This window comes from Chlorocebus sabaeus, chromosome 23 (genome assembly GCF_047675955.1).
Source record: "Chlorocebus sabaeus isolate Y175 chromosome 23, mChlSab1.0.hap1, whole genome shotgun sequence".
NCBI lineage: Eukaryota > Metazoa > Chordata > Mammalia > Primates > Cercopithecidae > Chlorocebus > Chlorocebus sabaeus.
In genome coordinates, this window is record NC_132926.1 from 3,989,499 (window position 1) to 4,016,761 (window position 27,263).

The 27,263-nt window shown below is 55.3% G+C and overlaps 1 protein-coding gene across 1 annotated transcript in view; it reads left to right on the forward strand.

Moving 5' to 3' along the window:
* COL23A1 (collagen type XXIII alpha 1 chain) overlaps positions 1 to 26,359 on the forward strand; it is a 359,344-nt gene extending 332,985 nt beyond the window's left edge. Inside the window, exons 9-29 of the mRNA XM_037992594.2 lie at positions 946 to 1,062; positions 2,016 to 2,051; positions 2,515 to 2,541; positions 4,510 to 4,536; positions 6,694 to 6,756; positions 7,349 to 7,411; positions 7,860 to 7,904; positions 9,230 to 9,307; positions 11,677 to 11,730; positions 14,443 to 14,487; positions 15,617 to 15,706; positions 16,523 to 16,585; positions 16,883 to 16,948; positions 17,167 to 17,193; positions 18,259 to 18,321; positions 18,405 to 18,458; positions 18,744 to 18,770; positions 21,955 to 22,008; positions 22,222 to 22,308; positions 24,776 to 24,814; positions 25,291 to 26,359. Coding sequence (XP_037848522.1) covers positions 946 to 1,062; positions 2,016 to 2,051; positions 2,515 to 2,541; positions 4,510 to 4,536; positions 6,694 to 6,756; positions 7,349 to 7,411; positions 7,860 to 7,904; positions 9,230 to 9,307; positions 11,677 to 11,730; positions 14,443 to 14,487; positions 15,617 to 15,706; positions 16,523 to 16,585; positions 16,883 to 16,948; positions 17,167 to 17,193; positions 18,259 to 18,321; positions 18,405 to 18,458; positions 18,744 to 18,770; positions 21,955 to 22,008; positions 22,222 to 22,308; positions 24,776 to 24,814; positions 25,291 to 25,293 — 1,128 coding nt within the window. The 3' untranslated portion in view covers positions 25,294 to 26,359. The remainder of the gene's footprint in view (positions 1 to 945; positions 1,063 to 2,015; positions 2,052 to 2,514; positions 2,542 to 4,509; positions 4,537 to 6,693; positions 6,757 to 7,348; positions 7,412 to 7,859; positions 7,905 to 9,229; positions 9,308 to 11,676; positions 11,731 to 14,442; positions 14,488 to 15,616; positions 15,707 to 16,522; positions 16,586 to 16,882; positions 16,949 to 17,166; positions 17,194 to 18,258; positions 18,322 to 18,404; positions 18,459 to 18,743; positions 18,771 to 21,954; positions 22,009 to 22,221; positions 22,309 to 24,775; positions 24,815 to 25,290) is intronic.
* The last annotated feature ends 904 nt before the right edge of the window (positions 26,360 to 27,263 follow it).

Here is a 27,263-nt window from a genome sequence, read left to right on the forward strand (position 1 = left end):
TGACATCTTGCATCTCTGAGTACAATCTCACAACAGGAAATTGGCATTGACACAATCCACCAACCTTATTCAGATGCCCCCAGCTGTACACACACTCATTTGCGTGTTTAGTTCTGTGCAATTTTAACACACTTGTAGATTTGTGTAAAGCACACAAAGGTCCCTCATGCTGTTCTTTTGTAGTTACAATCACCTTCATGCCCCCATCCCTAATGCCTGGCAACCAGTATGGGTTCTCCATCTCTAGAACGTTGTCATTTCAAGAGTGTTACGTAGATACAACCACACAGTATTAAGCTTTTGAGATGGACTGTTTCACTCAGCATAATTCTCCTGAGATGCATCTGAGGTGTTGCATGTGTCGTGGCCTGTTCCTCTGGGTTGATTGCTGAGTTGTGTTCCATGACGTGGACGTACCCCAGCTCCTTAACCTTCCACCTACTGAAGGACTTTTGGATTGGTTTCCAGTTTGGGGCTGTTACTAACCAAGCAGCTGTGAACAAGGATAAATGCCAGAGTGCACCTCCATACTTCAAATGAAGCGAGAGTTGACAAAAAAAAAAAAGGTCCTCCAGGAAGGTCCTTCAGGAGATACTCAGGCCCCACTCTAGAGAGAGGAAGGGCAGCTGGACACGCGTGTTTCCCCCACATGCAGCATGTGCCATCTCTCTCCTAAACACTGGATCTGGGCTTCAGGTGCTGAAGAGCTGGCACATTCCTTGGCCTGTAAAAGGTCCTGTAGGGCCTCTGACACCAAAGTATGGGGACCTGTTCCTTTGTGCGGTCCCCAGTAAGTGGCAAGAGGCCCAGTCACAAAGCCCTCCCCTTTGAGCCTGCCCCAAGGGCTGGGAAAGGGGATGGCGTGGGGCTGCCCATCTGAGGGTTTCTCTCTGGAGGCTGGACCCCCATCCCGCTCAGAGTCATGCCAAGCCCCATCTCTTTCAGGGAGACCAAGGACAAGATGGAGCTGCTGGGCCTCCGGGGCCCCCTGGACCTCCTGGGGCCCGGGGCCCTCCTGGCGACACCGGGAAAGATGGCCCCAGGGGAGCACAAGGCCCAGCGGTAAGAGGACCTGGAGTTTGGTCACCCAGAACTTGACCAAAACCCCAAATCCGGATTCCAAAGCCAGCCCCAGCCCCATCCCCGTCTCTAGTGCAGACCCCATGCCAGCCTTAACCCCAATCCAGACACTGAACCTGGGCCCAAACTTAACTCCAACCAAGATCCAACCCCAATTCAGATCCTGACCCTGACCCCAGACCCAAACCCAACCCTAACCTCAACCCAGACCCTTATCCCATTCGAACCTTAAATCTAACACTAACTGGGTCTCTGATCCCAATCAAGACCTTGACCTCAAATTCATTCCCAAATCCTGGTCTACACCCCCAATTCAGACCCTAACTCTGACCCTTACAGACTCTTACGCTGACCAAACCAACTCTAACCTCAAATAGACCCAGACACCCTAAGCTGACCTTAGTTGCAATCCCAGTCCCAATCCTGACTCAACCCTGAGCCTGAGACCCTTCTGGGGGCACTGTCTCTGCAGACCTTTATCAGCCCCTCCCCTCGCGCTCCCCAATATAATACCTCAGCCTCAGCTTTCCTCCCAAACGTCTCCAAAGCCTGGAGGCCAGGCCCCATGCTACTACCCCTTCCCTAAACCAGAAACCCCAGCCTGTCCTTCCCTCCAGTGTGGAGGCCACACCACCACCAGACTGCCACCAGGGTCCCCCCACCAGTCAGATGGATCCCCCACCAAACTGCCACCAGTTTCCCCCAGGACAGCTGCTCAGTCGGCTCATCCATTACTTGTCACGCCAGGCCAGTGGCTTCCCCAGCCTAACGTTCTCTTCTGTGGAGTGGGGACAGTGATACTCGCTCTTCAGGTTTGGCGAGGATGAAACGAGACAATGTACTTAGAGCCCCAGCCCAGGGTCTGGCCTGAGATTTGGGCTCAGTTCATTGTGACGACCTGCACCCCTCACTGCTGTCCCCTCACACTTCCGCAGGGCCCCAAAGGAGAGCCTGGACAAGACGGCGAGATGGTCAGTATCCAGGGCATTCCAGAGGCCTGGGCTGGCAGGACTGTGGTTCCCAGACCTGGAAGCCCTTTTCCCACACACGCTGACAGCAGGGTCACATGCCCGTGTGTGTGTGCACGCCTCTGCATGTACATGTCTGCGTGTGTGTGCACCCCTGTGCACCTGCCCCTCCACCCACCCTGGGGAAATGGCCAGGCGAGACACCAGTTGGAGGGAATTCCAGTAGCTCCACATTCCTGTGTGGAGGCTGTGGTCCACGTGCCACCACCTGAGCCCTAATGCAGAAGCTGTCACAGGCTTGAGGAGTCAGGCCTAGGGTGGGCAGCTCCAGCCTGCTTCTGACGGCAGCCTTGCCTCCTGCTCTCTGGGATTGGTGTCACCTTTTACAAAGCCAGGATGCTAAGGAGGACAGGCCCAGGATCAGCCTCCAGTATGACATTTAACACCTTCTCTTCTCTTGTTCCAGGGCCCGAAGGGACCTCCAGGGCCCAAGGTGAGTGCTCCTCATTCCCCATGCCCCTCCCCAGATCTGGTGGGATGGACTCGCCCACCACCACCTCCTTTCTCTTCCCCCCACCCCCAGCAAAGCCAAGACAGTAAGGTCAGGAGACTAAATTCCCAGACCATGGGCAAGTTACTGCATCTCTCTGGGCCTCAGTTTACTCCTCCATTAACTGGAGGCACGATAAACCTTTCCTGCCTTTTTCACACTGAGTTGCGAGAGTTGAATCATAAAACACATTAGCTTTTAGGTTTCAAATAGGTTTTACTTCTTTTTTATTTTTTATTATTTTAAGGCAGAGCCTCACTGTCACCCAGGCTGCAGTGCAGTGGCACGATCACAGCTCACTGCAACCTCCACCTTCTGGGTTCAAACAATTCTCCTGCCTCAGCCTCCTGAGTAGCTGGGTCTACAGGTGTGTGCCACCACACCATGCTTATTTTTTATATTTTTAGGAGAGGCGGGGTTTCACCGTGTTGGCCAGGCTAGTCTTGAACTCCTGACCTCAGGTTATCCGCCCACCTTGGCCTCCCAAAGTGCTGGGATCACAGGTGTGAGCCACCGTACCTGGCCCAAATAGATTTTATTTTTAGAACAGCTTTTGTTTCACAACATAACTAAACAGAAAGTACAGAGTTTCCATATCCCCCTGCCCCAGCCCATGCCCCCGCTCCCCCGCTATGAGGACCCCCACTTGTTAGAGATGATTTGCCTGCATGGACAGATCACCATCACCCAGATGCCGTAGTTCACATTAGGGTTCACTCTTGCTGTGGTCCTCTCTGGATTTGGACAAATGTGTATTGACAAGCATCCACCACTGTGGTGTCATGGAGTATTTACCCTGCCCTGAACACTCTCTGTTCTCTGCCTCTTCATCCCTCGTTCTCCCTAGCCCCTGACACCACTGATCTTTTTTTTTTTGAGTTGAAGTCTCGCTCATGTTGCCCAGGCCGGAGTGCAATGGCATAATCTCACCTCACTGCAACCTCTGCCTCCTGGTTTCAAGCAATTCTCCTGCCTCAGCCTCTCAAGTAGCTGGGATTACAGGCGTGCCCCTCCACGCCTGGCTAATTTTGTATTTTCAGCAGAGGTGGGGTTCCACCATGTTGGTCAGGCTGGCCTCGAACTTCTGACCTCAGGTGATCCACCCACCTCAGCCTCCCAAAGTGCTGGGATTACAGGTGTGAGCCACCGTGCTCGGCCACTGATCTCTTCACTGTCTCCATAGTTTTGCCTTTCCCAGAGTGTCATCTAGCTGGAATCAGACCGTGTGTGGCCTTTTTGATTGGCCTGTTTTACTTAGTAATACACATTGACCTTTCATCCAGGTCTTCTCATGGCTTGACAGCTCATTCCTTTTTAGCACTGACTGATAGTCCATGTCTGGGATGATTGATTATTTAATGATAAGCCACAGTTTATTTAACCACTTACCTACTGAAGGACATGTTGGCTGCTTCTAGGTTTTAGCAATTTGGAGTAAAGCTGGCGTCAGCATCCATGTGCAGGTTTTCATGTGGATATAGTTTTCCATGTGTGAGCGTGTCCAGCCCTCTGCAGATGTCAGCTCTTTCATTTGTGCCCTCTTTGGGGAGGATGTGAGTGGGGAGGAGGGCTCTGGTCCTCCCTGACAGAGACAGAGCCTCTGGCCTGAGGAGGAAAGATGGGAAAGCTGCTCAGCCAGTGCCTCATCCTCCAAAACCCTCTGAGACGGCAGGAGTCACCTCCCCGCTTTGAAGAGCGGTGCCTTGCCAGGGTCGTCGAGCTTAGGAGTCAGTGGCTCCGAAGTAGAATCCAAGACTGTCAGCCCCAGCTCTCTGAAGCACTCGGGTGTCTGGGCTGGCCCTGGGCACGGGTCATCAGCGCCACTTCTACCCGAGGAACAAGAGGCCTGGGGTCCGGGCCTCACTCCTGCGGCTCTCACCTTGCTCTTGAACCCCCCATTGCCTCCCCCAGGGTGAGCCTGGAGTACCCGGAAAGAAGGTGAGAGGGGCCGATGGAGGAGCGTCCGGGTCAGTGTTGGGAAGTGGCTGGAGAGAAGGGCAGGGGCTGGGATGGAATGGGGATGGGGATGGGGACGGGATGGGGTGGGGTGGGAGCCAACCCACAGGGAAAGTGGCCTTGTCTTCCCCAGACCTGAGCCCTCACTGCGGGTGGCTGCCCTGTCCTCGCTCTCCGTGAGGCCAGAATTCATTTTATCCATTCATTTATTCACTCATTCTTTCCCTTCCTCAAACACATCAAATTCATGCCCACTTCAGGGCCAAGCACACTAGTTCTCAAAGTGTGGCCCTGGGACCCACCCCAGACCCACTGAATCAGAGACTCTGGGATGGGGCCAGAGTTGGTTTGACCAGCCCCTGGTGCCACTGATGTGAGCTCAAGCTTAAAACCACTGAATGAGTGTTATCCCCTCCAGCCTCTTCTCCTGGGCCAGCCTCCTCCTTCACCTCATTCAGGTCTCAGCAAAACCCTCCCCCAAGGCCAGCAGGCACACTGGCTCACACCTGCAATCCCAGCACTTTAAGGGGCCAAGACAGAAGGGTCACATGAGATCAGGACTTCAAGACCAGCCTGGCCAACATGGCAAAACTCCATCTCTACTAAAATCCAAAAATAAATTAGCCAGGCATGGTCACAGGTGGCTGTAGTCCCAGCTACTCTGGAGGCTAAGGCTGGAGAATCACTTGAACCCGGGAAGCGAAGGTTGCAGTGACCCAAGATTGCACCACCGCACTCCAACCTGCTGGGTGACAGAGTGAGACTCGTCTCAAAAAAACAAAAAAAGATCACCCTGGACAATACACCAAGACCTCATCTCTACTAAAAATCAGAAAAACTAGTCAGGTGCAGTGGCATGCATCTGTTGTCCCAGCTACTTCGAAGGCCGAGGTAGGAGGATTGCTTAAGCCTGGTAGGTCGAGGCTGTAGTAAGCTATGGATTGTGCCACTGCACTCCAGCCTGGATAACAGAGCAAGACCCTGTCTCAAAAACCAAAAAACCAGGCCAGGCGCGGTGGCTCATGCCTGTAATCCCAGCACTTTGGGAGGCCGAGCTGGGCAGATCACGAGGTCAGGAGATCGAGACCATCCTGGCTAACATGGTGAAACCTCATCTCTACTAAAAATACAAAGAACTAGCCGGGCGTGGTGGCCAGTGCCTGTAGTCCCAGCTACTCGGGAAGCTGAGACAGGAGAATGGCATGAACCCAGGAGGCAGAGCTCGCAGTGAGCCGAGATTGTGCCACTATACTCCAGCCTGGGCAACAGAGCGAGACTCCATCTTACGGAACAAAAAAAAAAAAAAAAAACCTCTCCCATCTTCTAGGAGACCTTCCCTGGCCACCTGCTGAAACAAGCTCTCCCTGCAGTCCCTCTCCACCATGCCATCCTCTTCTCTTCTCAACACTACTCCACTTCCTGACATGGTGCCTGGAATTTATTTGCATGTGTGTGTGTATATATATATATGATAGGATCTCACTCTGTCACCCAAGCTGTGATGCAATGGCATGATCACAGCTCCCTGCAGCCTCAGGCAATTGTCCCACCTCAGCCTCTCAGATAGTTGGGACTACAGGCGTGTGCCACCATGCCTGGCTAATTTTTTATTTTCTGGTTTTTGTAGAGATGGAGTCTTGCTCTGTTGCCCGGGCTGGAGTGCAGTGGCTATTCACAGGTGCCATGATGGGGTACTGCAGCCACAGACTCCTGGGCTCAAGCAGTCTCCCCACCTTGACCCGCCAGCAGGCTGGAGTTAAGGCGTGAGCCACCGTGCCAGCCAACCTTGTATTTATTTGAACGTCTCTTTTCCCTTGGCCTCCCCTGACTCCACCTGAGCAGGGACCTCAGCTGCCTGGCCCACAGGGGGAATGAATGGATGAATGTACCCTCATTCATCTGCCTCTCCGTTCTTTCTGCAAATGCCAGCCCTGGGCTGGTGGGGTCAGGCGACACAGAGAGATGGATCTGACCCCACCTCTGCCCTGGAGGGGCAAGGAGGGTGGGGAGGAGCTGCCTGGTACTGTGTGGCAGTGGAGGTGCCAGGAGCAGACTGGTGTACTCGGAAGCCCAGAGGAGGGAGGGGCCCACTGGCCACCCAAGGGTCTGACCGGCAAGCCCCAGGTGTCCTCTCCTCAGGGCGACGATGGGACACCAAGCCAGCCTGGACCACCAGGGCTCCCTGGACCACCAGGGCCCAAGGTGAGTATCTGCCCCTCCCCTCGTGGCCCGCTGCCCCCACCTCCCATGGTTCCCACCTCCCATGGTTCTCGTCTGCCTGGTGAAGTCCCTACCCTGGACCTTTGGCACCACGAGGTCCTAGGCCAGTGCCTGGTGCAGGCCAGAGAGAGGCAGAGGAAGGCCCTGGTGCCACCACACAACAGGCCTAGCGTCTCACCCAGTCCGTGTATCTCCCTGACTCCCTCAAGCCCTCTTGTTTCCATCTCAGGGGCCTCACTTTCTGCCATGTCCCCAAGCCAGGAACTGGGTGTCATCCTCACGCCTGACTCCCCCAACCCCTCACAACAGCCACCAAATCCTGGCCAGCCAGTCTCCAAAATGCCCCTTGAGCCCCTGAGCTGCCCCAAGTAAGTGCCAAGGCCCACACCAGAAGGTGGCAGCCGTGGTCCTGTGTCCCCTGGGCTAGCAAGAGCCGTGAGGTCCATCCGCGCACACACCCCATGGACTCAGTAACAATTTGCCAGGAGGCCTAATCGCAAGGCTTCGGGCAGCCCCAAGGCACCCGCGACATGCCCTCTCACACTTGCTTTCACTGCAACTGTTTCTATTTCAGGGCGAGCCAGGGAGCGAGGGGCCTCAGGGCAAGAGTGGCGTGGGCGGTGCCCCAGGACCAAAGGTGACGTGAGAACTTGCTGCTCTGGCGCCTGTGGGCCCTGCTCAGACCTTCCCCCAGTCGGGAGTGGGAGACGTGGTCTCAGCTCTCATTTGCCCCTTTTAAGTGAGGAGTCCCAGGAGGACCTGGCCCAGGGGTCTCCTTCAGCACTGTCGGTGCTGGTGTGGGGGCAGCAGTGGTGAATCTGGACGAGTGGCAAGGCCTCCACTAGTGCCCAGCTCTGTGGCCAACTCACCATGCAGCCTCCGGCTCCGGGACACCAGTGTCCCCATCTCTATACAAAGTGATGTCAGAGGAGGGTCTCGCAGGCCCCTCTGGGAGCCCCGTTCCTGGAGTGCTGTTCTCATGCATTCGGCTTCGAAGGCTCCAGCACTCGGGCCCTGGGCCCTCCTGGGAAGGGGGGACTGGGAGGCGTGGTTTGGCTTCACACCTGCACCGTGTGTCTCCACAGGGGGAGCCTGGCCACCGAGGCACGGACGGAGCTGCAGGGCCCCGGGTAAGCTGCCGCCTCTCGGGCAAGGCCTCAGGGATGAGATCTAGGGGCCCCATAGCTTCAGAAGCCCCTGTCCCCACAGAGACCCCAGAGGAGCAGTGGAGCTACAGGAACTGGGAGAATTTTACTTTTTAAACCAATGTATTAGTGATTTTTGAAAATTCATAGTACGTGCCTTTTTTGGGTAAAATGTTCAAATATGGAAGTATAAGAATAAGAGTCCCGACCCGTTATTATGAAGCCAGATCTCTCTCAGTCCCCTCGAGCACATGCCCATCTAAATTCCTTTCTCTATATATTCAGACACGGGTCCTCCGTTTGTCCTATGCCTGATCCTGCCGCAGTGGGCTGGGCCTTGCCTTTTCCCCACCCCACAGGGAGGTTTGTCCCTGCCACCAGGAGCACAGTGCCCCAGCCCACCCCAGATCTTTTGTGACCAGCCCCTATCAACATACCTTACCTTTAGGGTGACGTCCAGGATCCTGGCCTCGGCTCTGTCTCCTCGTGCTCCGGGAGGCTGGCTTCTTCCTCCAAAAAAAACGATCTGAGCCCCTGCCTGGCTGTGCAGGTGGTGGGGAGCGGGAGAGGGTTGGATTAGGAGCCAGTGAGCCAGGCTGTTCTGGGCAGGCTGTGACTGGGGACAGGGGAGGGCTGGCAAATAAGGCCCAGGCAAGGGTCTCCAGCCTGCACAAGGGATCGGCTCGGGCCTGAACCAAAGTGCTCCCCACCCTTCACCATACCCCAAGCAAAGAGCAGCCTGGGTGGGGAGTGAGGCTCACGAGGGGAGGGCTGGCCAGCAGCCTTGCGTGCACGTTGAGTGTGCACGTTGAGTGTGCAGTATGGGCATGGGCACGGTTACGTGCACCTGTAACCAGGCGGGAATAGGCGTGTGGGTGCGCGGTGTGTGCAGCCTCTACCAGAGGCTGGGAAATGGAGGCACAGGGGCCCGATCCAGCCTGCTCATGTTTTTGTGTTTTGGAGGGTTTGGGGCTTTTCTGTGTGTTGCCAACATTTAAAAATCTGAAGAGCGTCACATCAAAATCAGGCTTTCCGTTTTCCCCTGAGGACTCAGGGGTCAGGCCTGAACGCCCACACGAAGGCAATTCCAGCCGCCCCTCAGACCAGGTGGAAGCAGGTCCCTCAGCTGGCCCCAGGGCCCGCCTCCCCTTCCCTCCCATGCTGGGATCCACACTGGGGAGGGGCATGCGTGTGGCCTGGGTGACAAGGCTCTTCCATTGCTTTGTCTCTGGGTGTGACGCAAGGACAGCTGCCACTTCACCCCCCAGCATAGCTTTTCCCTGAAATTCTTACTCTTCTTCCTGCCTCAGGGTGCCCCAGGCCTCAAGGGCGAGCAGGGAGACACAGTGGTGATCGACTATGATGGCAGGATCTTGGATGCCCTCAAGGTAGTGTTCCTGCTGGACCAGGATGTGCCTTAAATATGATTTTCCTTAGGGAATAATCACTTCCTTTGTGATTAATGCTGCACTTTTTTACACAAGGGACTCGAGGCAGCTGGGCACAAAGACCCCAACTGTTCCTAGGCGTCCGATGTGGAAATCAGGGCTATGTCAAGACCCGCCTCAGAGAGCCCCTGTGAATGTGGCCCATGTGGACCGAGCTCCCTAGAGGCCAAGTCAAAAAGGGAAGCTCCTCGCTCAGGGGCAGGAGCCAGAGCATTTCCTGGGGTCTGTTCCCACTGGTGTCTCCTGGGACCTTCCCAGAGGACACTGGGTGGAGGGGACACTGGGTGGAGGGCCAGGTCTTCTAATGATGTCATGGAGAGGATGAGAGTGGCAAGCCCGGCCCCCGGAGTCTTGGGAGATGTGTGACCCCCGAGCCCAGTGGCTGGTAAACTTGGGACTTACCACCAGTGGAGAGAGGCACTGGGTGCCAGCAGCTCATAGGTACCCCAGAAGGGAAGTGGGTGAGGAAGGAGTGGTCGCCAGAGACCAGACCGGGAAGGGGGCCCTGGCCCCACCTGAGCATCATTTCCAGTTATGTCCCACAGGTTTTGGGGAAGTACAAGTTGGCAGTAACTGTGGCACCCACCCCCAGGCATGCATGGCGTGGCGTGGCGTGGTGTTGTGTGGCGTGGCGTGGCATGGTGTGGCGTGGCATGGTGTGGCGTGGCATGGTGTGGCATGGCATGGTGTGGCATGGCATGGCAGGCACATGCATGGTGTGTCCCAGGCTGACCGAGCCTATGAGTACAGAGAGTTGGGAGATGGACTTTGTTTTGTTTTTATTTTTGTTTTTGTTTTTGAGATGGAGTTTCACTCCTGTTGCCCAGGCTGGGTGTGATCCCGGCTCACTGCAGCCTCTCCCTCCCAGGTTCAAGCAATTCTCCTGCCTCAGCCTCCCAAGTAGCTGGGACTACAGGTGTGCGCCACCACACCCGGCTAATTTTTGTATTTTTAATAGAGGCGGGGTTTCACCATGTTGGCCAGGCTGGTCTCAAACTCCTGATCTCAAGTGATCCGCCCGCCTCGGCCGCCCAAAGTGCTGGGATTATAAGTATGAGCCACCATGCCTGGCCAGAGATGGACTTTGGATGCCAGACTGACATGCTGACTCAATTTGATGGGCAGCAGGCAGCCATAGTCCACATAGTCCATGCGGGGGATGATGTTAAAAAAATAAAAACATGCCAGGTGGGTGGCTCATGCCCATAATCCCAACACTTTGGGAGCCTGAGGCAGGCGGATCACAAGGTGAGGAGTTTGAGACCAACCTGGCCAACATAGTGAAACCCCGTTTCTACTAAAAATACAAAAATTAACTGGGTGTGGTGGTGCGCACCTATAGTCTCAGCTACACGGGAGGCTGTTCAAGTGAGGAGACTCACTTGAACCTGCGAGGCGGAGGTTGTGGTGAGCTGAGATCGTACCTCTGCACTCCAGCCTGGGCAGCAGAGGGAGACTCCATCTCAAAAAAATAAAATAAAAAATAAAAACATATTGGGGGAAGGCTAGCTGAGGAATGGTATGGACAGTGAACGAAAGCGGGTGTTGGAGCAGGCAGCAGCGGGACCCCAGGCAGGGAGGTCCTGGGCCTGGGCCTAGAGGAGGGTGGATAAGATGGAGGCCAGGGGCATCTCAGTGGGACACCAACAAGAAGGGCACAGGATAGGGAGGCAGGAGGTGGGAGGGGAGAGACCTAGAGTTTGTGGGACAGGGGCTGGGCAGGGTGCAGTTTTACAGAAGGGAGGGGAGGGGAGTGTGGAGGCCGAGCAGGGGGCCTGCAAAAAGTCTGGGTCAGGACAGGAGCTTGAGAGTGGCGTCGGACCTGGACACACTGGAGACCCCACCCCTACCTGCAAGACTGAGGAACTCCCTAGGTCCAGCAGATAGCAGCCAGTGGAGCCAGAGGGTCAGAGAGCTCATAGGACAGTCAGAGAGGGTGGTGCTGGGCCACTGTTGGGGATGTCATTCTTGGCAGGCCTTGAATGCCAGCAGGGGATTTAAGCTTGCTTCGAGAGGCAATAGGGAGCCAAAGCAAGATCCTGAGCAGGGGAACATCGTGACGAAATCTGGACTGGGGCAGAGGGCCGTTAACATGGCAGCAGACACCTCCTGGCCTCCCCCAAACCCGGGTAGCCAGATAAAGCCATGCACAGTGTGGCCTGACCTGACGGGAAGAAGCAGTTCCCGAGGACCCTGCCCCTGCTCAGCTCAGCTGGACGGGGACTTTGTTCCAGGTGGGGAGCTGGGCGGGCAGCGAAGGGAGGCCCTGCCTAACCAATGACACTGACTGGCTTCACTTTCACACACAGGGGCCTCCCGGGCCACAGGGGCCCCCAGGGCCACCAGGGATCCCTGGAACCAAGGTCAGTGCCGACAGAGCTATGTGGTCCCCCAAGCATTTGTCTCCAGGGCTCACCTCCCACTTCCTGTCTGCTCTGTGATCCTCTTCCACTTCCCTCCTGGTGTCCTGGCCTGGCTTCTGGGAGCTCAGAGAAAGGGCCTGGGCTTCCAGGCTGAGTGCCTTCTCCCTGGTCTCTGTCTAATCTGGGAGATTTCCCTGGGAAGCCTCATTCATACGTTTAAACTGAAAAATCATGCAGCTATAAAAAGGAATGAAATCCTGTCATTTGCAGCCACATGGATGCAGCTGGAGGCCATTATCCTAAGTAAATTAATACAGAAAAGAAAATGGGCTGAGTGTGGTGGTTCACACCTGTGAATCCCAGCACTTTGGGAGGCCGAGGCAGGTGGATCACCTGAGGTCAGGAGTTTGAGACCAGCCTGACCAACACGGTGAAACTCTGTCTCTACTGAAAATACAAAAAATTAGCCGGGCATGGGGGTGTGTGCCTGTAATCCCAGCTACTTGTGAGGCTGAGGCAGGAGAATCGCTTGAACCTGAGAGGTAGAGCTTGCAATGAGCCAAGATTGTACCATTGCACTCCAGCCTGGGCAACAAGAGCAAAACTCCATCTGAAAGAAAGAAGGAAAGAGGAAGGAAGGGAGGGAGGGAGGGAGGGGAAAGGAGAAAGGAGAGAAAAGAAACCCAAATACTGCATGTCCTAAAAAGTGGAAGCTGAGCCAGGCGCGGTGGCTCACGCCTGTAATCCCAGCACTTTGGGAGGCTGAGGCGGGCGGATCACCTGAGGTTGGGAGTTCTAGACCAGCCTGACCAACATGGTGATACCCCGTCTCTACTAAAAATACAAAAATTAGCCATGTGTGATGGTGACCGGCACCTGTAGTCCCAGCTACATGGGAGGCTGAGGCAGGAGAATTGCTTGAACCCGGGAGGCAGAGGTTGCAGTGAGCCCAGATCATGCCACTGTACTCCAGCCTGGGAGACAGAGCAAGAGTCCATCTCAAAAAAAAAAAAAAAAAAAAATGGAAGCTGAACATTGGGTACACACAGACACAAAGATGGGAATAATAAATACTGGAGATTCCAAAAGGGAGGAGGTGGGAGGACAGGGATTGAAAAACTACGTATCAGGTGCTATGTTCACCACTTGGGTGACAGAATCATTAGCAGCCCAAACCTCAGCATCATGCAGTACACCCGTGTGGCAGCCCTACCCATGTACCCCCAAATCTAAAACCTTTCTAAAAGCTATGAATTTTCCCGTAAGCACTGCTTTAGCTGTATCCTACAAACCTTGATATGTTGAATTTTATGTTTATTCAATTCAACCTAATTTCTAAGCTCTCTTTTGATTTATTCGTGGATTATTTAGAAATACTTGGGGATTTAGAAATACTTGGGAGATTTTTTTCCAGATATCTTGCTTTTTTGTTTGGTTTTAGTTTTTTTCATATTTAATGTATCCAGCTGACCAGATATTTTATTAATTTCTTATTTAATTATCATGCAGCCAGGCACGGTGGCTCACGCCTGTAATCTCAGCACTTTGGGAGGTGGAGGCGGGTGGATCACAAGGTCAGGAGTTCAAGACCAGCCTGGCCAATATGGTAAAACCCTGTCTCTACTAAAAGTACAAAAATTAGCTGTGTGTGGTTGTGCGCACTTGTAATCCCAGCTACCTGGGAGGCTGAGGCAGGAGAATTGCTTGAACCCAGCAGGCGGAGCTTGTAGTGAGCTAAGGTTGTGCCACTGCACTCTAGCCTGGGAGACATGGCGAGACTCTGTCTCAAAAAAAAAAATTATCTTGCGGTTAGAGAACATGTTCTTTTTTTTTTTTTTTTTTTTTTTTTTTTTTTTTTTTTTTTTGAGACAGTCTTGCTCTTTTGCCCAGGCTGGTGTACAGTGGCGCCATCTCAGTTCGCTGCAACCTCTGTCTCACGGATTCAAGCAATTCTCCTGCCTCTGCCTCCTAAGTAGCTGGGATTACAGGCCTGTGCCACCAAGCCCAGCTAATTTTTGTATTTTTAGTAGAGAGGGGGGTTTCACCATGTTGGCCAGGCTGTCTCAAACTCCTGACCTCAGGTGATCCACCTACCTCAGCCTCCCAAAGTGCTAGGATTACAGGCGTGAACCACTATGCCCAGCCAGAACATATTCTTTTTAATACAACATTGATCTTTTTAATGTATTAAAACTTGTTTTAGAGTCAAAGTGTTCTTTCTTGAATGTTTTATATGCACACAAATTAAATATATATTTAGCTGCTATTGGGTGTAGTGTTTTATAAGTATCCACTAGCTAAGAATAAAGAACTGAAAACCCAGCCCCTGTGGCCACATACCAGTCCGGTGGATGGACAGCTATGCACACCCTGTGGCCTGTACCATTCGTTCGCATCCTGCCCATTTGTCTCAAGAGAAAGAGCCAACAGCTTTGAAGTCAGGCAGATCTGGTCCTGGCATCGTCGTTCCTGGGCTCTGTGGCCTGAAACCAGACACTTAACCCTCCAAGCCTCAGCACCCAAATCTGTGACATCACAACTTACCGGTGATAGCCATGGGCTACATCTGCTCGTGATGGACTAAGGAAACAGAGGAGGTGGTGGGTGCTGACCCACCCTGGGCCGGGTACACAGTGTGTCTTGGCCCTCTGGCTGCTGACACCTCTCTAGGAAAGGAAAGCATAACCCCTCTTGCCATCTGTTTCCTTCCAGGGCGAGCTTGGATTGCCTGGTGCCCCAGGAATCGATGGAGAGAAGGTCTCTGGGCCTTTCATTTCCTTGGTGATGCCAGTGCCTAGTATTGGGCTGTGTCTGTGTGTGTGTGTGTGTGTGTGTGTACAGAGTTCAAGACCATGTGTGAGAGAGGCAAAAATCATGGATTCTGGCGCCAGGCTGCCTGTGTGCAAACCCTGGTCTGCCCTCAGGCCCTGGGCAAGTTGCCTGCTCTGGGGTAGGGCTGAGTAGCTCTGTGTGGAGAACACTCAGCACAGTGCCTGGCACGAGGTGAAAAGCCATAAAAGCTAAGAGCATCAGTGCCATCGTAGGTATTGCCCCAATTCGTGTGTGTGTGTGTGTGTGTATATCTGTGTGTGTGTGTGTATCTGTGTGTGTGTGTGTGTGTATATCTGTGTGTGTGTGTGTATCTGTGTGTGTGTGTGTATATCTGTGTGTGTGTGTGTATCTGTGTGTGTGTGTGTGTATGTGTGTGTGTGTGTATCTGTGTGTGTGTGTGTGTGTATCTGTGTGTGTGTGTGTGTATATCTGTGTGTGTGTGTGTGTATCTGTGTGTGTGTGTGTATATCTGTGTGTGTGTGTGTGTATCTGTGTGTGTGTGTGTGTATATCTGTGTGTGTGTGTGTGTATCTGTGTGTGTGTGTGTGTGTGTGTGTGTATATCTGTGTGTGATATCCTATACAGATGTAAGCATACATGGAGTCACTGGCTATTCGAGGGTGAGTCTTTCCCACTGGGTCCGCAGTGTGTGTCTCATCCTGGACGTTATGTGATTGGTTGAATGGAGGGATTCAGTGGCTGGAAGAGTTTGTGGGGGTGGGGAGTCCCACCACTAGCTTTTGAGGTGTGAGCACAGAGCAATGTGGCCCCATGAGTGCCCCCAGAGGGGCAGCTCCAGGCTCAATGCTTCACCTGTCTGCCCCTGGCCCCTGCCCTGAGGTGCCTGCACCCGGATGCAGTGAGCCAGGAATGGCGTTGCCCCCATCCCCACCCACTGCACTCAGCTAAGGCTCCCAGCCACTGTGGCTGGAGGTGAGGCTCCACAAAGAGAAAGTGGGGACCTGCCATGAACTAAGCTCTGGGGACCTGCTGGGGTGGGGAAAGGGAGAGGACCTCCTGAGCCCCACTAATCCCTTGTTCTTGTGGCTTTCAGGGTCCCAAAGGACAGAAAGGAGACCCAGGAGAGCCTGGGCCAACTGGACTCAAAGGGGAAGCAGGCGAGATGGGCTTGTCCGGCCTCCCGGTATGTGACTGGGCTGGGCCACACATTGCGCCTCCTGTGTGGAAGCCCTGTGCTGTGGGGAGGCAGGGCGTGCCTCTGACGGCCCCTGCAGTCTCAGTGCCCAGCCGGCCGGGGACACTCTAGGCTCTGGGCCAGCACTGCCCTCTTCTCTCCCGGCCTCCACTCCTCATCTAGAGGAGGCCTTCCGCCTGCCTCAGAGGGCAGCTAAAGTCAGGAGGTGTGGCCATGGAAGCACGTTGGCCAGATGGCTATGCCACGTGCTCTGACCTAAGCTGCCCAAGTTTGCATCCAGCTCCAGGCAAGCAACCTAACCTCCTGGGGCCTTGGTGTCCTCACTTCCAAAGTGGGGTGATCATCCCCCTCCCTCAAAGGCATGCGTGGCTGGGCTGACGGTGGCTGGCACACAGCAAATACCCACTGTTGTCGTCCTCATCATTTCTGTTGTTGCTTTTGTGGCCTGATTGGAAGAGCCACCAGGTGTTACGCCACCACTGGGACATCCACTGTCCATCCCTGATGATCACTGGGCTAGAGGGGGCACTGGGGTTTGACCCCAGGGTCTTTGCTTCAGAGCCCCTGGTTGGTCCCTGCACCCCAAGAAAACAATCTGTACAGCTGCTCCTGTGCTCTCTGAAGCCCATGCTGCTCACCACCCAGGGCATGGCCCATGGATCCAGGCAAAACTTTTCAGTTGCAACAGCTAACTGAGGACTGCTCCCCGAAGCCACATGGGGGAAGGAAGGGAGGTCACTAAGCACCGTGGGTGGTGATGTAGGTGCTGGACACAAAGGACTCACAGGCCATGCCGTCCTGCAGGGCGCTGATGGCCTCAAGGGGGAGAAGGGGGAGTCGGCATCTGACAGCCTACAGGAGAGCCTGGTAAGGGGCTGTGGGGGGTCAGGGCTTCCCCCAACACCCAGTCTAGGCTGGGTAGGGACCCTGCGCCTTGGGACAAAAAGGCCACCTGGCCTGAGCAAACCCAGGGCAGTAGGGGAGGGAGAGTAAGGGGAGCGAGGCCCCTCTGAGAACCCACAGGCCAGCTGCCCCCTGCTCACCAGACTCTGCCCTCTGGGGGCAGGAAGAACACTCTGGATCCAGCAGTGTGCGATGAGCTGGGGTGCGGGTGGGTGAGGGCGACAGGCAGGGGGTGACTAACCTGTCTCTCACCCTCCCTAGGCTCAGCTCATAGTGGAGCCAGGGCCCCCTGGCCCCCCTGGCCCCCCTGGCCCCCCAGGCCCAATGGTAAGGACGGTTTGCTTTGGTTTGGTTTGAAGCAGCCAGGAAACCAAGAGGCGGGATGGGGGCTAGGTCCCAGAGCCGTGACCCAGGAGAGAGCGGGCTGCATTCAGGGAGGGCACATGGGCAGAGGGCAGAGCCCAGGACAGGGCCCCAGGGGCCAGTGAGTGGCCACTGCAAGAGGGTCCGGAGCCAGTCCTCTCCTCTGCTTCCTCCTCCTGCAGGGCCTCCAGGGAATCCAGGGTCCCAAGGTGAGTGGGCATAGCCCCCTCTGCTGGCCTCAGACTCACCGCCCGGGCAGTTTCTAACAGCCTTGCCAATGGGCAAAGCAAAGGGCCTGACGCTCCGCCCTGGCCCATCCCTGAGTCTTCCCAGCACCTGAACATCCCAGCTCCCCAGGGCATGACCTCCCTGATGTCATCGGGGCCAGTGCCCCCCTCCACACTTGGGGCTGTCTTCTCCACTTTCTCCCTCTGCCCAGAACCCCAGTCTGTACCTCTCTCCTCCTCAGGTCCACCACCCACTGTTCCTACTGCTTGTCCCCTTCTCCTTTCTCTGTGCCTCTCAGTTCCTTGCAGTGTCCCCACCTCTCCCCATCCCAGCCCGCCCCACACACATCTGTCTCTCAGCTGCCACAGCCTGAGCACAAAGTCTTGGGCTTGGTGTATATTACATAACGGAGTGTTCCCTGCTCTTACATTAAATCCTCGAGTGTGGCCTGCCCGCACGCCCTGCTCCGGGGAGGCAGACACAGACGGGGAGGCCATCTGGCCTCACTCCTTGTCACACCGCCCACCTGGCACGAGCACATCTCTGCTTCCCCAGCTTAGAGGCCAGATGTGGGATTGAGTGTCATGGAACCCCAGGCCTGAGCCTGCAGCCCCACCAGATGCACTGCTTCTGGTTCTGTTTTCTCTTAAGGCCGCCACAGTTCATGTTTCAAAGAGGCAGCTGCTATCAGGGACAGGGTCCAAGGCTTGCCGAAGAAGCCTGATGGGGACCCAGCTCTGCTGCCTCCCACTGTGTGGCTGGGCCCGTCCCCGCCCCTGTCTGCACCTGCTTTCCTCATCTTTGAAATGGGTGTGACCATAATCACCTTCCATGGGGTTGAGGGAGCCTGTTCCGGAAAAGGCGCAATGTGCATGGCCAGACCTCCTCCTGGTCACCCTCACCAGGGAGTAAGCTGGGGTCAGGTCTGGTGGAGCCTGGATCTGTTCCTCTGTCCACCTCCCAGCTCCCTTGCAGTCTCCAAGCTTGCCTGTCCTCCTCTCTGTCTAACCCCTTCCCCTTGACTGATTTCCCTCCTTTGCCTCCAGGGCTTGGATGGAGCAAAGGGAGAGAAAGGCGCGTCTGGTGAGAGAGGCCCCAGCGGCCTGCCTGTGAGTCTCACAAGCCTTGTTTGGCCCACAGGTGTTAATTCCTGTAACTAGCATGCCTCTTGACTCACTCCTTTTCTATCCAGGGGCCAATTGGCCCACCGGGCCTTATTGGGCTGCCAGGAACCAAAGGAGAGAAGGTAACCGCTTCATTCAGAACTCCCTCTCCAACTATGGCCACATGGTCACGGTGGCGCTCAGCCTGGGGACCCCAACCCTATACCTCACTGGGTCCCTGCACTTCACAGGGCCAGAGTTCAGGCTCTGTGGATGCCAGGTCTGTTGTGGCCTCCATCTATGCCTGCGTGGTTGGTGGGTCTCCTTGCCTCCATGTCTGTGGCCAACCCATGGGGCTGGACTTCCCAGCAGCTGCGTTCCCAGCCCCCCTCCCCAACCCCTCTCACCCACTCTGTGTCTCTCCTCAGGGCAGACCCGGGGAGCCAGGACTAGATGTAAGTGTCTCATCATCACTTTGAGTAATCGGGTGCCTCTTGTGTGTATCCTCTGCCCTCATGCAGTAGCCTGATCTGGCTACTCAAGTGTGACCCCCTTCCCCAGGGCTGGGACTGCAACTGACTGGTTCCCCCTGTGTCCCCATTGCCAAGTCCAGTGCACAGCCCAGAGTAGGTCCTTTGTGGATAGATGAATGGATGGATAAAGGATGGATACATTGGTAAATGGATGATGGATGGACAATGGAAGATGAATCGATGGATTCATAAATGCATAATGGCTGCAGGATGGATGGATGGATGGACGGATGGACGGATGGATGGATAAATGGATAAATGGATGGATGGGTGAATGGATGGATGGATGATGGATGAGTGGATGATGGGTGGGTGGATGATGAATGGATGATGGATGGATGGGTGGATGGATCATGGATGGATAATGGAAGAATGATGGATGCAGGGATGGAGGATTGAATGGACTCATCCATCCATTTGTCTATCCATTATGGATGGATGGACGGATGGATGGATGGATGGATGGATGGATGGATGGATGGATAATAGATGAATGATGGATGGATGGAGGGGATGATAGATGATGAGTGGATGGATGGATAGATGGATGAATGATGCATTGTAGCAAGGAAGTGAAGACAGCAGTGAGGAACCTGTTGCAGTATCCTGGTGACAGATAATAAGGCTTTAGCTACAGCAGTAATTTGAGAAGAAGAGGAAGGGAAGTATTAGCCCAGGCTGATTATATCAAGTCTCTCTGGTAGCATACATAGAAAACATAGTTTAAACTGGCTTAAAATGACTCATAATTGAAAAATCTGGAGGTTCAACACATGGATCGAGGGCTCAACTGTGTCAACACAGCTCAGCCTTTCACCCTCTCTTGTCCGCTTTCCCTGTGGAAATCAAGTTCTGCGTGGTGGTGAGGTAAAGCCAGCAGCTCGAGACCATCATCCTCCCAGGCCCAAACTAAGAAGAAAGAAAATTTGACTCACTCCAGTGTTCTGCAGGAAGTCTCATGGGCTCTCCCTGGTCCCAGTTAGGTCAACACTGAACTGTCACTTGACTGTAGGAATGCAGTGCCCTGACCAGTCAGACCATGGACTGGGGCGGAATCAATGGGTTGTGAGAAGGGAGGTTGTGCTCAGGAAAATCAGGTAGCTATTTTGAGGGACATGGGACCAGATGCAGGGCTGCAAGGACTCTGGTGTCCACCCTAGACTTTAAAAAGAGAACATTACCGGCCGGGCACGGTGGCTCATGCCTGTCATCCCAGCACTTTGGGAGGCCGAGGCGGGCGGATCATGAGGTCAGGAGATCTAGACCATCCTGGCTAACACGGTGAAACCTTGTCTCTACTAAAAATACAAAAAATTCGCCAGGCGTGGTGGCGGGTGCCTGTAATTCCAGCTACTCGGGAGGCTGAGACAGGAGAATGGTGTGAACGCAGGAGGCAGAGGTTGCAGTGAGCCAAGTTTGCACCACTGCACTCCAGCCTGGGTGACAGAGGGAGACTCTGTCTCAAAAAAAAAAAAAAAAAAAAAAAAAGAGAACATTACCTAGGAGAGCAACTGGAGGAGGGAAAGGAAGAGCTGTAGTTTGTGTTTCTGACTGGGAGGGCTGGGATCCATTGAGAAGAAGGGAGGGGAGAGGACAATGCTGAACCAGCTGCAGGCTCTGGGCCCAGTTGGGGGTGGAGCTAAAGAGACTCCATACCACCATGAATGTGACTACAGCTGCCTTCTAGGAGGCCTGGTGCTCAGGGTGGCATCTCAAAGCCATGCCCACCCTGCTCTACCTGGCAAATGCCAGGCCCCTCCTCAACCCCAGCAGGCCCAGCTGTAATAAGGACCGTGCTCAGAAACTCCCTTTGACCCCCCACCTGTGATAGAACAGCCCTTCCCCCCAGAGTCCCACCACCCCTGTTTCAACCTCTATCACTGAGCGTTGACTGTCGTCAGCACTCTCTTGCCGTTACACATGAACAAGGGAGCATGTCGAATCTAATTCTCTTTTTTAAATTGTTTTCTTTTTCTTTTTTACTTTTTCTTTTTTTTTTTTTTTGGAGATGGAGTCTCACTCTGTCACCCAGGCTGGAGTGCAGTGGCATGATCTCAGCTCACTGCAACTTCTGCCTCCCGGGTTCAAGCGATTCTCCTGCCTCAACCTCCCGAGTAGCTGGGACTACAGGTGCACGCTGCCAGGCCACTAATTCTTTGTATTTTAGTAGAGATGGGATTTCACTGTGTTGCCCAGGCTAGTCTCGAACTCCTGAGCTCAGGCAATCTGCCCGCCTCGGCTTCCCAAAGTGCTGGGATTACAGGCGGGAGCCACCATGCCCGGCCTCTCTGTTTTTTGAGACGTAGTCCTGCTCAGTCGCCCAGGCCAGAGTACAGTAGCATGATCTTGGCTCACTGCAACCTCCCCGTCTCAGGTTCAGGCAATTATCCTGCCTCAGTCTCCCAAGTAGCTGGGATTACAGGCATGCACCACCACACTCAGCTAATTTTTGTATTTTTTAGTAGAGATGGGGTTTTGCCATGTTGGCTAGGATGGGTCTCAAACTCCTGGCCTCAGGTGATCTGCCTACCTTGACCTCTCAAAGTGCTGGGATTACAGGTGTGAACCACCACACCCAGCCACGATGAATCCAATTCTCTGCCCCTAGTGTCCAGCCAACAGCCCAGTTCCTAGTGGATGTTTAGCCACCTTGGTTGGGTGGAGGGACAGATAGATGGATGGACAGATAGATGAATGGACAGATGGCTGTTGAACCAAGGGCACAGAACAGAGGTCACCATTTCTCATCCCATCAGACAGCGACATGACTTCCATGGTTTCCAGGGTCTCTGTCCCCAGCCAAGCCTAGACCAGCACCAGCTGCCTCTGTGATGTGAGAGAAAGCCCCTTGCCAGCAGCTCTGCCTGAGTGTTGGTGTCCAGGGACTACTTTGGAGCACGCCCAGCTGACATCCTAAATGCATGCTCTTCCTACCTCAGCCTTGTACCTAGCAGTGTATCACTACAGCTGGGGCTGGGCCGGCGTGTGTCACGAACATGCAGGGGGGTAGTGGGCGTGTGGATGGGAGAGGAACGGAGATGAGCCGGTAACAGAGGTGCAAACCTCCAGCGTCATTTTCGGGTTTAGCCTCTAATCCTTTTGTCAGGGTTTTCCTGGACCCCGAGGAGAGAAAGGTGATCGGAGCGAGCGTGGAGAGAAGGTGAGGGCAGCTGGACGGGAACTGGGGCAGGAGGAAGCGGGGGAAGGAGGCAGGTGGGAGTGGAGGCTCAGGTGAAGCAGGCAGAGAGAACCCGGGCTGGGCAGGTGGGCGGGAGGTGGGGAGGCTGACCCCAGGCGCGTCTCTCGGAGAGGTATTGGAGGTTCCTGAGCCTGGCAGCAGATGGCCAATACCACCATCTCCCCTCCTGCACAGGGAGAGCGAGGGGTCCCCGGCCGGAAAGGAGTGAAGGGCCAGAAGGGCGAGCCGGGACCACCGGGCCTGGACCAGCCGTGTCCTGTGGTAGGTGTCGGAGGAGGTCCCTGCCCCCAGGTCTTTTTGGCCTCCAACCATGGTCAGACCAACACCTTCCCTGTCCTCAGAGCTCAGCTGCAAGTCCCAGAGGCCCCATTGGTCACGCACCGGCCTTGCTCACTGTCAGGGCCACTGCTGCTGCTACTGCCATCACCAGGTTTCCCCTTGCTCTGGTCCTAACCACCCCCAACCATGGGCATGGCTCAGGGAACCCAGCCCCTCTAGAGACGGAAGCCCAGCCCCTCATTGTTCAGCCCCAGCACAGGCCTGGCTTGAGTAGGGGCCCATTGTGGGCCATCTTGGGCTGGAGATGGACAGGGTCTAGACAAGGAGTGGAGGGGCTTTACCTGGAGTCGTCAGCACCATCAGCGGTGCCCTGGGAGGGGGCTGGGCCCTGAGGAGGGAACCAAAGTCAGCACAGGCACACTGCTGCTGGAGACGGAGGCAGTGAGTTCCCAGCCCCCCGCTCTGGCTGCCTGGGGTCAGAGTCAGGGTCTGACTCGCACTGGGCTTGAGGCCAAGTTGGGCTGAAACTCAGCTTCCCCAAGCATAGACGGTGGGACCCCTCTGAGCTCTCTTGCTGGCTGTCCCTCCCCTTCCTTCATCCTTCCCAGAAGAGTCTCTCTGGGCTGGGGCAGCACCTCCCTCTTCCCCGCATCCCCTCTGCCTGCCCCCACACCCTTCCTTTACCTCCTTCCCTGCTCTCTCAGTGGCCCGTGGTAGCCCACCAGCCCCAGTGTCCAGTGCCTGAAACAACCACAATTCAAAAGTCAGTTCCCTTTATTTCTTTCCGGAGACAGAGTCTCACTCTGTCACCCAGGCTGGAGTGCAGTGGTGCGATCATGGCTCACTGCAGCCTCAATCTCCCCCGCTCAAGTGATCCTCCTGCCTCAGCTTCCCGAGTAGCCAAAACTACAGGCATGCAGCACCATGCCCAGCTAATTTTTAATTTTTGTAGAACTGGGGTCTTGCAATGTTGTCCAGGCTGGTCTTGAACTCCTGGACTCAAGCGATTGTCCCACCTTGGCCTCCCAGAGTGCTGGAACGATAGGTGTGAGCCACTGTGCCCTGCCTAGTTCCCTTTTTCTAGAAAGTAGGGAGGGTTTACATGTCACACTCTTCCAGTGGAGCTCAGAAAAGACAGGAAAAACAAAACAGCTGGGTTTTCATACTAAAAGTGGATAGATACTCCTACCTGGCCACTCCAGCTACGGGAATGGGGAGGGGGGCCTTCCGCGGGGATGTGTGCAGGCCAGCCTCAACCTCCAGTGGTGCCAGAGTTAGAGACCCCCTCCCAGACCTCTGGCTTCTGTTCCTCAGTGTCCTCATCCCTGCAGTGGGGGGTACCCCTCCCCTCAGACAATTTTGAGAAGTCAGTGAGAAAAGGACTTGAAGAGGAAAGTGCGGGGACAGCAGGGGCAGGGTGGCCCAGCCCTGCAGCTCCAGCCCCTGGCCCAGGACTCCCCTCCAAGTCAGTAAGCCCTTGTCTCCTTTGAAACAGGAGAATCCCACCTGCGGAGGCCGGACAGGGGCACCAGGCTGGCGGGGCCCTGCAAGGGGCAATGGGCCATGCCCTGCGGTAGGCGGTCTGGCCTGCTGTGTGCCGTGTGCCGTGTGCCGTGTGCTGTGTGGGCCTTTGGGGCAGCCAGGGCCCCGGCCTTCCTCGCTTCTGCCTTCCTTTCCATTCTGCCCTCCTCCTCACCTTCCCTTTGGTCCCCAGCCTGGTCCCCTGGTGTACACATGGGAATACTCCAGGGGATGCCCAGTGTCTGAGGCTCATGCCTGTGCTTTGGAACAGAATGACATGTTTTGTGCCTTGGTGTCCCTGATGAGTTAGCCTTTATTCCTCTCCAGTTTCCCCACCCTTCAGGCTGCCTGAGGAAACCCGGACCCTGCTTATGTCTGGCTGCTGAGTGGGCACCACAGGTGCCACTAGACAGCCCCACCCCCCGCCCAGCCCCAACCCCCAACAGCCTGAGCCTGCCCTGCGCAGGGCCAGCACAGGCTGAAGCAGGATGCCAACTCCTGGGCCATCCTTAAAACCTTCCAGGAGCCACTCCTGCCCAAGGCCTGAAAGCTCGCAGGCCCCAGGGTGAGGAGCCAGAGTCACTGTCACATCAGGCAGGAAGCCACACAGCTCTTGGCAGGATCCAGGGCAGCCTGTGCATGCCTGGCACAATGCCCATCCCTTCCTAGTGCCCTCCTGTTCCTGCCCACTGCACAACAGTCCCCACAGAGCACAGAGGGAACACAGGACAAGCTCAGAGGCCGTCATGTACCCATGACCCCACTACCTGGGTGGACAGAGCAGGCATTGTGGCCCTGCCTCAGTGGGGCCCAGCAGCCTCACGTGGCAGCTCCCGGACCTCACCTCCCTGCAGACCGGGGAGGGCACGTGGGGTGTAGAGGAGCTCCCAGGTCCCATCCCCATCACTGAAACCGTCTTCCTCTCCAGGGCCCCGACGGGCTGCCTGTGCCTGGCTGCTGGCATAAGGTACCTTGCAGGGAAGAGTCTCCAGGGCAGGCTCAGGGGAGGCAGGGAGGGTGGCGGAATGGGGAGGGCCCTGGAGCCTAGGTGCTGTCACTCAAACCTCTGGGTGTCTGTGGCTTCCCGCACAGTGACTGAAGAGCCAAGTTTCCCATCATGACCCTGGTTTTGACTCTGCCGTCTTGCAGCTGAGGCGTGGGACTGTGGTCCTGGGTGATGGTGTATCACCCACCCTGTGGGTCACATGGACTCAACTGACACCTGGCCCAGGCAGAGCAAAGCCATCAGTGCCTCCTGGGACATTGTCCAAATAGGCCCACGGAGAGGGAGTTGGGGGGAGGGAAGAGAGGAGGTGTCTGCACCTGTTCCCGAGGAAATGAGCAGGATGGGGGATGGCAGAGCAAGGTGGCCGGGATGGGGGCTGGATGGGGGCGGGGCCTCTCGGGCTCCTCATCACCTTCAGTCTCTTCCTCCTCTTCCAGTGACCCACAGGCCCAGCTCACACCTGTACAGATCTGTGTGGACATTTTTAATTTTTGTAAAAACAAAACAGTAATATATTGATCTTTTTTCATGGAATGCGCTACCTGTGGCCTTTTAACATTCGAGAGTGTGCCCACCCAGCCCCAGAGCCACTGGTACATGAAGCTGCTGGAAAGTGGACAGGCCAGACCTGGGAGATGTATACCTGAGGGGCACCCTCGGGCCTGGGCTTTCCCAGGAAGGAGATGAAGGTAGACGCACCTGGCTCGGGCAAGGCTAGAAAGATGCTACATTGGGCCTTCAGTCACCTGATCAGCAGAGAGACTCTGAGCTGTGTAAGAACCTGCCCCCAAACACTCTGGAGTCCCTGGGACACCCCCTATCCAAGAAGACCCAGGGGTGGAACAGCGGCTGCTGCTCCCGGCCTCACCAGCCTCCAAACTCAACCACAACCAGCTGCCTCTACAGTTGGACAAGACTTGGCCCCTGGACAAGACTCGCCCAGCACTTGCAGCTGGGCCCGGGGAGCAGTGAGTGAAAATCCCCCAAGAGGGTCTAGCTCCTAGTGTATTCAGTCGGCCTCAGAAGGCCAGTCTGCCCTGAGAACACATGTCCTCTGGCCAGAAGTAGTGGCTGAGCTGTGATCGCTGTGATGTGGACCCAGCTCCAGGGGGCAGAGTGTCGGGGATGGAGGGGCCCAGGCTGGACTGACTGCTCCTTCCTGTGTCTGTTTCCATATCACCCAGAGAGAGACAAGATGGGACATGGCCTGGCCCAGGGAGGCAGGCCTCCCACTCAGAGTCTGGGTCTCACTGGCCCCAGGTCTGTCACCCAGAACTCTGGCCAAAAATGGCTCTCTAGGTGGGCTGTGCAGGCAAAGCAAACCTCAGGCTGGTTCACAGCTGTCCTGAGCAAAGGGCCTGCCACCAGACCCACCCGCGCTCTGACGAGAGGCTTTTCCACCTCTAGCAAGTGTTTCCAGCAACCAGCTCCATCCTGGCTGCTTGCCTTCCATTTCTGTGTAGATGGAGATCACTGTGTGTAATAAACCACAAGTGTGTGTCTGGGTGTGCCTGTCCTTGCAGACTGTCCCTGGGGCACCTCTGGCTGTGGTTTCATCCTGGCCACTGCTGGGTGGGGAGGGAAAAGGGGACTCTCCCTGAGTAAGAGCCATCCCAGAAACCAAAGGAAGAAGTTCAGGGTCAGGGCAAAGATGGGATTTGGAGTTCGGAAGACACAGAGTCATGGCCTGGTCCTGCCACACATCAGCTGAGTCTTCTAGCAAGTCACTACCTGTCAAACTGAGCCCCTGTGTGCTCCTCTATTGCGGTTACTAGACTGCTGCATAACATCTCTCCAAAGCTTGTTGCCTTAAAACAATGGTCATTTTGGCCAAATACAGCAGCTCATGCTTTTAATCCCAATACTTTGGGAGGGCAAGATGGGAGAATCACTTGAGCCTAGGAGTTCGAGACTGGGCTGGCAGCACAGTGAAACTCCATCTCTACCAAAAGTAAAGAATTAACACTGGTAGGCTGGGTTAATGCATGCCTGTGGTCCTAGCTGCTGGGCAGGCTGAAGCGAGAGAACTGCCTGAGCCCAGAAGTTAAAGATCAGCCTGAGCAACGTAGAGAAATTCCTCTCTTTAAAAAAAAAAAAAAAAAAAAAAAAATTCAATTTCTCTTGTACAGTCTGCGGTTAATGAGCTCAGTGTGGGTGCTTCTTACCCAAACTCTCACATGGTGGTTGCTGCTGGCTCTAGCAGGGACCTCAGATGGCAAATACTTATTTGTGGCCTCTCCACGTGACCCAGGCTGCCTCCCACGTGGTGGCTGGATTCCAAAAGTGACTGTCCCAGGTCAGCCAGTTGGAAGCTGTGTCACCTTTCAGGGCCAAGTCTCAGAAGTCACGTGGTGTTACTTTCTGAAAGACTGGAGGGAGGAGATTAGACCCCACCTTTCCATGGGAAAGT